This window comes from Megascapheus bottae, chromosome 20, assembly GCF_031878675.1.
Source record: "Megascapheus bottae isolate mThoBot1 chromosome 20, mThoBot2.hap1, whole genome shotgun sequence".
Classification (NCBI taxonomy): Eukaryota; Metazoa; Chordata; class Mammalia; order Rodentia; family Geomyidae; genus Megascapheus; species Megascapheus bottae.
In genome coordinates this window covers 29,905,987-29,918,590 of record NC_143528.1, presented here as the reverse complement: position 1 = coordinate 29,918,590, position 12,604 = coordinate 29,905,987, and the positions used below count along the sequence as shown (strand labels likewise).

Sequence of the window (12,604 nt, the reverse complement as noted above, 5' to 3'; positions counted from 1 at the left end):
CAAGGACAGTGCCTAGGCCCTAAGTTCAAGCCCCCAGACTGGTAGTAGTAGTAATAATAATAATATAATAATAATAATTTTCTGGAAATAATTCTCCCTCATAATGTTACCTTACATTTCCTGGGAACTTTTCAGGAAAGATCTTGTTCTGTGACCCCAGTAGCAAGTATTGAAAATGGTGTCACCTATCTGATGATACTTGATTAGTCATGTCTGCTTCTTCCATCCCACCTCTTTCTACTTAGGGATTCCAAACTCTTCTCTGGCCTGTGTCCTGTCCTCATGTGTCTCTGTCTTGGGTAATTATACTCCTGGAGAAGTATGGCCTTTGTGAATTAATGCAACCTGTATTCTTTCCCCTCACTAAATCCTACTATGGGCTTTTGAGATGAGTGGCCACCTATCAGCCCACACTGAGGTGGGAAACAATTCTTCAGATCACACAGGGCATTCCTGCTCCAGTCACCTGTGAAAATGGAAAACAGTGGTAGGGTTTTGTGTTGAATATATGTGCTCCTTTGAGCTGAGCTATAATTCAGTCTCATTATTAGCTATGCACTTGCTTCTCATTTTGTCTCGTTATCTCTCAGCTAGCAACAGAGTTTAGAAATACATCTGCTCAATGTGCTGGAAGAGGAGAGGAGAAAGTACAGGAGACAATTGTGTGTTCTGCTGTCTCCACCATTAAAGGGGGAAAAGTTAAGAGAGAGAGCTGAAACAGAAAGCCAAACTGTCAGGGATAACTTATGGCATCTGAGTCCCCTATTCTATTTGTCTATTGATAGAATGGCCCTTACAAAAACTCCCAATCATCCATGTTAAGAGATCAAATACAACTTTTCACTAAATACAACTAGGCTCTATTACCTGATTCACATAGTTTAGTTGGTTCTGGTTTTGTTCACTTTATGAGACTAGTGTCATTTATTCATGAATGCTTGCTATTACATATCTTATATAATATTCATTTTGTCATGCAGAATCCCTTACTTAGAACATGATTTTGGGAAGGCAAAGTACTAATAGTTAATTAGTATAGTCCTAAGAAGATCTGACCGAAAACAGGAATCATCTAGCTTTTATTCTGAATGTCCCACTTCCAGTAGAGAGTAGAGCATGAAATTAGAGCCACCAACAGAAAGTCACACCTTGCTGCTGATATGTCAGGCACACCTCTTTAGCAGATGACAGTTCCCAGTGAGGGAAGACATCACTTTCAGAACCATCCTAGATAAAGCAGCAGAGTTTACTTCATATTCAGACAGACTTTGTCACCCGTGTTCTTTAAATAAAGTTTTATTGAGACACACTTAGGCCAGAGAACTTTTTCTGACAGGGTGGAGCACACTGACTTGTTATGAAATACTCTCGTATAGAACAATCCTCCATAGCTGTAACGCTGCTTAGTAGTCAGTGATTTTTGCACAGCAGATAATGTTTTTTCCTGATGTGTTTGACAGGGTCGCATCAGCTGCACTGGACGGCTAATGGTGCAAGCTGTCAATCAAAGAGGTCGCAGTCCGCGCTCGCCCTCGGGGCATCCTCATGTCAGAAGGTATTTCCCATATCCCTTCCCATGGGTGTTACCAGTTAGCAATTTAGTGCTATCAATTTGTATTACAAAAATCATGGTATGCCCATGAAGGTGAACATAACTGGAGGATAGATTATTAATACAAACTCAGCCTGTGGTACAATTATTATACCCCTTTGCAATTCAGAAAGGGGGAGAGAACAAACATTTGCCAATCTGTGCCATGACTCTTCACATACACCGTCATTAATTTAAGCAAGGTCATATTTTATTCCTGAAGAAATTAAAATGTGGCACCTTACAGATGAGAAAAACGTGGAAATAATTACTATCAACTTATCTACCATTGTGTATCTTGCCTTAAGGCCTCGCTCTAGATCACGGGACAGTGGAGATGAAAACGAACCAATCCAGGAACGATTCTTCAGACCGCACTTCCTGCAAGCTCCTGGAGATCTGACTGTTCAAGAAGGGAAACTCTGCAGAATGGACTGCAAAGTAAGATTGCATTGCCTCAAAATTACTGCCATTGCTCTAAAGTTCTTGTTAGGGACATTATGTGACGTATGTGATGTATGTGTGGCTTAGTGGTAGAGTGCTTGCCTAGCATGCATGAAGCCCTGGGTTCAGTTCCTCGGTAACACATACATAAAACATAACTCAAGGAGTGAAATGTGTTCAAAGTTTATGTGCAGCTTTTTTTAAGTCATGCTTTTTCTTTATTTTTAACTATATGGAATGTTCTTTACCCTGAAGCCTATGAACAATATTCTAGAAGTCACTGAGTTTTATTTGTCCTTTTTTTCACTTTGTTGAAGAAATGTTTTGAATGTGTTCTAATCATTTTGTGATCAATTTATTAAATGACCCTCACTATATCTTCAATATAAAATGATGTGTCATTGTATTGACTCTTTAGTCCTATTTTCTAATTCTAAAAGAAGAGCAACATTCTTCTTTCATCTATTTTTTGGGGGCGGGGCAGGAAAAGAGCAGCCCATGTGTAAACTCTGAAGTTATATACAAAATTTTATGTATTATAATTTCCATCAATTCCTCAAGATAACATAAGGCCAAAGTGTTTAAGAACCATTGCTGTGAAATATTTTACTTCCCTTGGTTTTGGGTGGGGTTTTTGTTTGTTTGTTTGTTTTGCTTTGTTTTTAACTGATTTTAAAGTTCTGTTCTTAAAAAATGGGTCATTTCTCTAAAAAAACATTTGGGCTCCCTCTGCTGGTCCTCTATGGGATTGTAAATCTGGGTTTCTAGAAATATGCAGAAAAAAACTATTCTTAAAAATATCTTATTTTCCAACAAAATTCATTTTACAGTATAAAAATACAAGTTGAAGTTCAGTATATACATTTACTTCATTTTTAAAAGTAAACTCAGTGAGGCATGGGTGGCTCACACCTGTCATCCTAGCTACTCAGGAGGCTGAGATCTGAGGATCACGGTTCAAAGCCAGTAGAAGCACAAAAGCCGGTGAGACTTACCTCCAATTAACCACTAGAAAACGGGCAGTGGCACTGTGACTCAAGTGGTAGAGCGCTAGCCTTGAGCTGAAAAGCACAGGGACAGCATCTGGGCCCAGGTTGTGGCTCAAGCCCCACGAATGACCAAAAAAAAAAAAAAATTTAGTAAATCCGTACATTCTCAAGTTCATATATTAGGAGCACTAAAGGATCCCACAATAATATATATCCAAATGTAATGAAATTAGTGTGTTAGGAGACATTTTAATCCTCCTGTTCACAACAGCATTACAGCTAATATACGGAATCAACCCAAGTGTTTATCAACAGATAAATTATGCCTTTCAAAATGTAAATTACTGGAGCCGGTAATTTGGCCTAGTGGTAGAGTGCTTGCCTAGCATGCACGAAGAGCTGGGTTCAATTCCTCAGTACCACAAACCTAGAAAAAGCCGTAAGTGATGCTATGGCTCAAGTAGTAGAACTCTAGCTTTGAGAAAGCCCAAGGACAGTGCTAAGGCCCTGAGTTCAAGTCCCAGAATTGGCAAAAAAAAATGAATTATTTTAAATCTGCAAATGGCTATTCAACCCTTATAGTAAAGGAAAATCTGTCATGTATACAATTTAGATGAACCTGGAGAACTTTATGGTAAGTGAAATAACGTAGGTATACTGCAAGTCTTTACCTATATAGAGAATAAAAAATGTTCAACTCAGAGAGCAGAATGAATGCAGTGAGCAGATTGGCCAGATATTGGTCAGAGATACAAAATTTCAGTTAGTTTATGCTCAAGAAATCTATGCTACAATGTGGTAACTACAATTAATGATAATGTATTATATACCTGAGTGCGGGTGGCTCAGATCTGTAATCTGAGCTGCTTAAGAGGCTGAGACTTGGGAGAATGCAAGATCGAAACCAGCCAGGCAGAAAAATCCTCAAGGTTCCATCTTCAGTTAACCAACAAAATACCATACTGGTGGCTTCAGGGATAAAGTGCCAACCATGCGTGAGGAAGCTAAGTGATAAACGTAACCCTGAGTTCAAACCACAGTACTGGCAAAATAAGTAACAAATAATAAATGGTATGCTTGAAAGTTAATAGACACTATTATTCACTTGATACTTAATCTGAGGGAAATTAACTCTTCTAACTCCTCTGGTGGCAAGTCTGCTCCTCTCCCTCCTGTATGTCCATGTGTGACAAATTGTGACTGGCTTATGTGGGCCTTCAGCTCCTGAAATGATGTTTTATCCATGACTAGAAGGATCAGACATCTTCCTTTTGCCTGAACATAAAGTCCAATGGAATGGGTCCATGGCCATTTGATGGTTTGAAAGTTTACAGTGTCTTGGGCCATCCCAATAAAAACACTGTGGCCTCTGTCAGTACTGGTCCTGCTTATGCAGGACCTAACCTAGTAAATTAGGAACTGCAGTGCCCTAGACTTGGGAAAGGTCTAGACCCCCACCCCCCCAACCAGAAGTGGTGTTGCCTGTCCTTCCACTTCTAGTGGCCCACACACAGGAAAAGCAGTGTGTGTGGAGAGCCAGGAGTGCAGCATGCAGACAGCCCAGCCATCCAAGGAGCCACTGTCTATTTTTGTTGCCAGAATTTTATCCTTTTAGTCCACAATTTAAGTGTACTTCATTTTTTGTGTGTGACATATATGGGAACCAACATCGCATAGCAGGAATGGAATTTGAGAATTCTCTGGCTGATCTGAGCACAGCTAGTTCTTCAAAGGAATGATTTCATAGTCCAACAGACATCCTTTGTATATAATTTCCCACTAGTAAAGTTGGAGAACAGAGAGGTATAAAGGCCTTCTTTAACAGAGCTTTTCTCCTACTCAGGATCAAGGGCAACACTATTTAAAAAAAAAAAAAAACTAGCAGATGGTAGTTTACCCACCCCTCCACTCCATAGCACAACATGTCATTAGCAATTAAATGTCCTTTTGTCTCATCTCTGGTCAACACAACTGTCATGGTCTTTAGATTTTATGAGGTTTCCATTGTGATGCTAATTTATTGAGATAGCTTGCTGGGTAATTTCATATTGTTTTTATTCAGTGTCAAGCATTATAAAATAAAAATAGCTCTCTGTGTTAATAGATACATTAACTAATGTCTCCATAGCAATAGTCACTCCTCCATGAGGACCTTTATATGTTCATATGCCAGCTAAGCATTTGTTGTTGTTATTATAGCTGGACATCTCTTTTCTTTTTCCAGAGCGCAGAGCCTGCTGCTGACATCATCCCAGGATGATAGAAAGTTTTTTTTTTTAAATCTCCAGTTCATTTATCTCTGCTTTGTTTTGTAAATGTTCAGAATGCATATGAGTACTTAGGAAAACCATGGGAAGGTTATACACAAATAATAATAGAAGCTGATATTTTAAAAGCTCTCTCGTGTTTTTATGCTGAGTTCTTAGCTATCAGTATTTCTGCTGTTTAATTATTGGAGAAATTTACATTTAGTTCCTTTCTGGTATAGGTCAGCGGTTTGCCAACCCCAGATTTAAGCTGGCAACTAGATGGAAAGCCAGTACGCCCCGACAGCGCTCACAAGATGCTTGTCCGTGAGAATGGGGTGCACTCTCTGATTATAGAGCCAGTCACGTCCCGAGATGCCGGCATCTACACGTGTATAGCCACCAACAGAGCAGGACAGAACTCTTTCAGCCTGGAGCTTGTGGTTGCTGGTAAGCTCCTCTGTGCATCCATTCCTGTTGCCACACTGAAGGTCAGATTATACACATAAACGAATTCCTCATCATCCAACAATATGGAATATCAATCAAGCTTCTACCAAAATATGAGGACATGTTAGAAGGCTGCAAACTTAACATCTGTATTTTTTTCCTAGTGTGCAACCATTATTATTTCTCTTTCCTTATTTCCAATAGCCCTTTAAAGAAGGGATAGGATTTGGGCAGCTTTTGAGGCCTTCAGGCTTTCGATATATACATAATGGCACCCCGGAATCCATAGGTAAAGACAGCAAAAGCTCCAAAACTGAAGATTATACTTACACGTAGGTTATTGTACAGACTTAGCTTTAAACAGTACTTTCAGAATTTTTTTTATTTTATTGTCAGGATAATGTATAGAGGGGTTACAGTTACATTCGTCAGGTAGCAGGTGCATTACTTCTCGTATATTGATAACCCTTCTCATGTTTTTGTACTTTGAAAATTTTTAAAATAACATTGTCCCAATATCAGAATCAAATTAAAGTCAAGTTTTCTTTCTAATTGATTTTAGTCTTGGTAAATTCTGTAAAAGTGTTTATATGAAACCAAACCCTCTGAGGAGCCTAAAAGGAAAATACACTTAGGGAAAAGTTTATGCCATGCTTAGAAATTATGCCTAAGGAAAGATTCTGTCTTATCTCTTTCTTAAAAGGAGGCATGTCAAAACATCATACTTACTTGGTATACCTCTATTTGCACACTTTTCATATACATTATCTCTGTTAGTCCTTACAGTGACCATGATAATTAGGGGGCCTCATTTAGTCAGCTACAGAGACAACTCTGTTGATCTTTAGTGTTCTTCCAAACACTGAACTTTTTCACAAACAGTTGCAGTGAGAATAAAACCAGCGTCCTTGGCTCTACAATCCTGAAAGATGATTCTATCAATGGAATCAAGATGGATTTCACACTATCTTGTGTAGACTGGAATACTACTTCAGCCACATTTTTAAGTGTGTTGCAAAGTACTCTATGGTCCTGCCAACTTCATTCATTTATGCACTCCTCTTACTTAAAACTAAAACTGTTTCAGGCTGGGAGTTTGGCCTAGTGGTAGAATGCTTGCCTAGCAAGCACGAAGACCTGGGTTCACTTCCTTGGTACCACATACATAGAAAAATCCAGAAAATCGCACTGTGGCTCAAATGGTAGAGCTCTAGCCTTGAGAAAGCCCAAGGACAGTGCTCAGGCCCTGAGCTCAAGCCCCAGCACTTGATCAGCAGATAGCAGAGCACCATGAATTTGCCATCAACTCCTATTCCAAGACTATGCAGGTCTACTAGCTATGTTACCTTCAGCAAATGCATGTGCAAAATTGGAGTTATATTGTATCTCAGCATTCTTATAAGGATTAAATCATAAAAATAAGTATGAAGCTTTACATACCCAGTACCCTGCTTAGCAGTACTTCAAGTGACATGTGCTATTCTGATTGATGAGTTAGGACTTTTTTATTCCTTTCAAAACTATAACCCAAAAATATAAATTGAGGTTTTAGTTCTCAATGCCCCAAATAGCCTGGGTCAGTCATGTAAAACGTAATAAAAACACAGCCCTCTACATTAGACTCTCTTAGAGAGTCTTAGGCATTTAAAAACCTCAGGTACAATTTTTTTCCTCTTTGAGGTGGCTGTTAATTGTTAATGCATTGCTGGTAGCTCAAAAGAGAAGCTTTCACCACTAAGATGAGAAAATAATTTCCCATTGGACAATAACATTCACTATTATAAAGTTATTAATCAGATCTAAGTTAAAAAAACTGTCCTTTTTAATGGCTTCTTTCCAATAAGATGGTAATAAAGCTGTCTATATAGTTTCTTTCAGAGAATACAAACTGAAATTTAAATGTCCAGTATGCATTTTATTGGTCACAAAGCAGCAAAATTTAAACAAAGGGCTTTAAAAAAACCTATGGTATGGGGCCGAGTGTGTGGCCTAGTGGTAGAGTGCTTGCCTAGCATGCATGAAGACCCAGGTTCGATTCCTCGGTACCACATACATAGAAAAAAGCCAGAAGTGGTGCTGAGGCTCAAGTGGTAGAGCTCTAGCCTTGAGAAAGTCCAGGGACAGGGCTCAGGCCCTGAGCTCAAGCCCCACGACTGGGAAAAAAAAAAATCCTATGGTATGTCTTCCTTCAGTCAAGAGTGACAAACCTGCAAAATCTTCAAAGCAAATACTTTGGGTGGCAGTAACGAACTCTGTCCTAGAAATATTTGTCCTTCCTAGAACCATCACTAGGTGGAGTGTTACAAAGGTTGTATGCATGATATGCAGGTGCTGGCTGTGACTTCGAAATCTGCAGCCAGGCAGGTATTCTGCACAGCAGATAGCCAGTGAACTGTGTGGACCTATCAGCCTTGAATTAATTGAGGAAATAAATGAGTGGAATGAAGCATACAAACCTTTACCTGGTAAAAGAATAAATGGACAGAACAATCTTACCACCTGAAGTGAATAAGAGTTTTTCAAGCAATATTTCTAAAGGCTTGCAAATTCTTTGTGATACTCTTTTTGTGTATCACTAGTAGATAATCCATCTCGTGTTTTCTTAGCTAAAGAAGCACACAAACCCCCTGTGTTTATTGAGAAGCTACAAAACACAGGAGTTGCTGATGGCTATCCGGTGCGACTAGAGTGTCGGATTGCAGGAGTACCGCTGCCACAGATATTCTGGAAGAAAGAAAACGAGTCACTCACTCACAGCACTGACCGAGTAAGGTAAGAGGTACAGTGTGTCCATCTTGCTTCTAACTGGTACACTGTGCGGATCCTAATGATGTTCAAAAAGAAAGGTGTACAGCATGTGAATGGGTGTGCAAAAGTCGTGCTATTAGTATATCAAAGACAAAAATCTCTTTACCCAAATGTAGAACTGAGCTTTTAGAAGGCAGTTATATTTAATAGATAATAAAGCACATTCTGACTCAACCTGATAGTGTTAAGTATTTCTATCAAAAAGAAAAGCTCTTTCAAAAAAAAAAGAAAGAAAAGAAAAGCTGTGGTAGCTTCTGTAAAGACAGGTCATCCACTAGAAATCAGTGTGCAGATTTATTTATTAAACCTCTCCATGGTTCCTCTTCTCTCCCATTAACTTTAATGGGCAAGCAGCCTCTCTTGAATAAGTATGGCCCTATCATCTGCCTGCTACTCGCACAATTCTGTTTCTAATGACCCAATTAAAAATGATGCTTCATGTCTAAAGCCACTTTTTAAAAATTTAGAGCCCTAATGGCTTTATCCTTTTCTCCAGCATGCACCAGGATTATCACGGCTACATCTGCCTGCTCATTCAGGGAGCCACAAAAGAAGACGCTGGATGGTACACTGTCTCAGCCAAGAATGAAGCAGGGATTGTGTCCTGTACTGCCAGGCTGGATGTTTACAGTGAGTGTGCGCTTGCTGCATTGACTCGCCCAATTATGAAACATCATACAACTGGACAATAAAGCATGTTACTCTTATAAACAACTATAGAATTTTAAAGATATATGCAAGCTATATCATCTCTTTTATTTTATAAATAACTATACAATTGTATTTGCCAAAAAACATTCATAATGTTCTTTTTCTTTCTGTTTATAGTTTCTCGCCATTAATAGTGCAACCCTACCAGGAGAACATACCCAAGTATCATTCAGGAACTCTGAATTATTAGCAAGATATGCATGTTGATTTCTCTGACATTGGCTAGTCAGTTGTGGCTTCCTAATGCCTTAGGACTGAACAGTAGACATAGGCATAAATGTTTTTCACCTTTTCTGAATCCTGTGTTTTGCCAGTGACTGTTTTTTTTTTTTTTTAACATTTTCTCCTTATATTATCCTCATGCTCAGTGTCCTAATGTACTCTAAGCTTGTGCTCCATTGATGCTGGAATGCATATTTTTGTGGCTCAGCGCTTTTCTTATTCATACATCTTCAGCAGCTTGGCAATAGATTTGTGTTTGGGTATGCGTATTTGTGTACATGCATCCTAAGTTACAAAAAGGAAACTATTCCTACTGACTTTATAGACTGGTAAGAGTAACATATGTTATTCACTGACATAAGAAAACTACTAGAAAAAGTCTGAAAACTATTTTCAACTTAGACCTCTTCTTAACAAAAATAAAGAAATAGTTCTCTAAAGTTCTGACCAGGCCCTAAATTCAGGCCCTAGTACAAAAAAAAAAAAATTCCTAAATTTTGTGAAAACTGATGTTCCTACTATATATCAAAAAAAAGTCTGTGTATTTGAAACATCTTGGGCCTTTCCAAGTATTTCTCTGTCAAAGATCTTAAATCTGTTCTTTTCCTTTGCAGCCCAGTGGCACCAACAGCCACAGACCACCAAGCCAAAAAAAGTACGGCCCTCAGCCAGTCGTTATGCAGCACTTTCGGACCAGGGGCTAGACATCAAAGCCGCCTTCCAGCCGGAAGCTAGCCCATCTCACCTGACACTGAATTCTGGCTTGGTAGAAAGTGAAGACCTGTAAGAAGACCGGTCTGCTTGTGAAAGCTGAAACGCCCAACAGCCATTGCTTTGACCAACACAGTCCTGTCACATTAAGTAAAATTGACTTATAAGAAATTTTTTAAAACACCAATATCTTTTCTTACTTGATAGTTTAAATAGATGATGCTTATAAGAAATGTACACATTGCACAGAAAAAGTCACATATTTTGTCCAGCTCAAAACATTTGGAATTGCTGTGATTCAAGTGGTCTGAAACGCCAAAATGCTAAAGGAAATCAGTTTTTCCAAGATAGCCATGGGTTATATTATCTACAAGTGCCTTTCAACACAAGCTATGGGTGCTATGTTGCAGGGTAGGATACAAAGTTTAAGGGGATGCAACAATAACTCTACAGTGCAGGGACTTCAGACAGCTGGAGTGAAGCAAGTGCAATACATTAGAGTGCACAAAGAAGAGGAACTGCCAGAGAAATCCAATAAATGCCTTGCCTTTGCAAACTATTTTCTATTCAGTCGTAAGAAAGAATAACTTTTGCCTTCAATATTACTAATACCATAAGTTTTCTAACAAGGTTAATTACCTTAGTTCTTAACCTCTTTTGTGTAGTATTTTCTTTTTTTGCTGCCTTGGTAGGAAGCATATTTACAATCCATATTCAAAAGCTAATTTAAATAATAATATAAAGTATTCTGAATAGTGCAGAAATGTTTTACAGTCCATTCCACAACAGGCATCAGGACCACTTAAATGACCAAGTTGCATAGTATTTGGTGGCGATGAGGGTTTGGAAGGAGTCAGAAGGAGCTGAAGGGAATGCTGCCAGCACAATTACACTGTAGCCATTGAAGAAAAGTAGAAAGGACAGGAGACATGGCAGAGGCCAAGATTTACTTTGGTTTTCTCCAAAATTAACCACAACATAGAAATAAAGAAAAAAAACACTGCCATGCAAAGGTCAAGGAATCTAGAGTGAGCTGGAGATATGGCACACAGGACAGTGCACTAGAAATGTGGGTAGTTGTTAAGGATTTGAGATAAGTAGAGCAAGTTGAAAATGGACTGAGTCTGTAAGAGGGGCAATAGTGGGAGCTGCCTGTAGTCTACTTGAGGGAAATGGACACCTAAAGAGAGACAGAAACAGGTTGGTGCTATATTTTTTTTCCATTGGCACTAAGAGGAAATTAGGACTTTGCTTCTCTGCTTCTCTGAAACCTTGCCTTACGAAGGGGCTGGGTTCTGGGTAGTTTTTTTAAGGCATCTCTGCTTTTTTGAATGCATATGATTCATCAGCTTAGACTGAGTTTGATTCTGACCAGACTTGATGGTTTTAAGTCGGAAGCAATAAAACTCTTTAAGAAAGAAATAATTTGGCCAGCTGCCTAAAACATGAGGCCTTAATGGTACTTTGCTATGAAAAGAAAAACACTGTATTCCTTATGCAAAACACATATATATCTTTCATTATTTATAAGTGTTGAACTTTCTTAGCTCAGTTATTCAGTTCTTATGTAGTATTTTTTAAATAATTTTATAACTATAACCACCCCATATATTTTGTATTATGGCTTCACATGTACAGCTTTGTATTTCTTTTTAAGAACACCAACCGAGTTTTAAGTGATAAATAGACTTGAGCACAGGGTGGCAGATTTTCTATACAGTGTGGTACAAGTTTCTTTGACCACAGTTACATGCATTGCTAACATAGAATCTGAGATACCATAGAATCTCATGGACTTAGCTATATTATAGAATTATGACTTCTATGTCATATCTTACTTGCCAAATTTATCTGAATGTGACTTTTTTTGGCTAATTTGTTGGGTTGGGGATTAACTAGTATTACTTTGCCACCTTTTATGTTGTATTTATATTAAAAAAAAGTGCTGTCGTACTACTTTGGATTGTTGTGCTGGTGTAATGTGGATTTAACATCAATAAATATTTAACAAAAAATAGTTGCAACTTTGTGAAGCAAAAGATCAAGTTGTTTTCATTTTCTATTGTTACTGTAATAAATTAGCAAAACTCTTTCAAGAGACTTTAGCCTCATTCTATGATTATGGTTCTGTAGACCAGAAGTCTGGGCATGGTATGGTCCAGTTCTCCGCTCACTCACTGCATTGCAAGGTTAAAATCATGATGTCGTGCTGCATTCATATCAGAAGCTCTGTGACAAAATTCAGTTCCTCACCATGGAAGGGTAGAAACACTGACTCAACGTGCCTGTCAGCCAGTCTGCTCTCCACCCTTCAGGCCACAGGTCTTCCATGCCATGTAGTGCTGCTTTATCCTCAAAGCCAGCAATGAGACTCGCCCTCAAGTCTGATCCCCTTCTACCTGGCTGCTCTTCTGACAAGACCCCCCAGTCCC

General features: G+C 38.7%; 1 protein-coding gene across 5 annotated transcripts in view; it reads left to right on the top strand.

Annotated features, from left to right (window-relative positions):
* Positions 1-12,272, top strand: part of Palld (palladin, cytoskeletal associated protein) — a 316,862-nt gene extending 304,590 nt beyond the window's left edge. For all 5 annotated transcript variants that reach the window (XM_090354212.1, XM_090354211.1, XM_090354210.1 and 2 more), the window contains 6 exons: positions 1,461-1,555; positions 1,900-2,032; positions 5,513-5,720; positions 8,327-8,492; positions 9,025-9,158; positions 10,076-12,272. In XM_090354212.1, the coding sequence (XP_090210338.1) occupies positions 1,461-1,555; positions 1,900-2,032; positions 5,513-5,720; positions 8,327-8,492; positions 9,025-9,158; positions 10,076-10,248 (909 nt within the window). In that variant the 3' untranslated portion in view covers positions 10,249-12,272. The remainder of the gene's footprint in view (positions 1-1,460; positions 1,556-1,899; positions 2,033-5,512; positions 5,721-8,326; positions 8,493-9,024; positions 9,159-10,075) is intronic.
* The last annotated feature ends 332 nt before the right edge of the window (positions 12,273-12,604 follow it).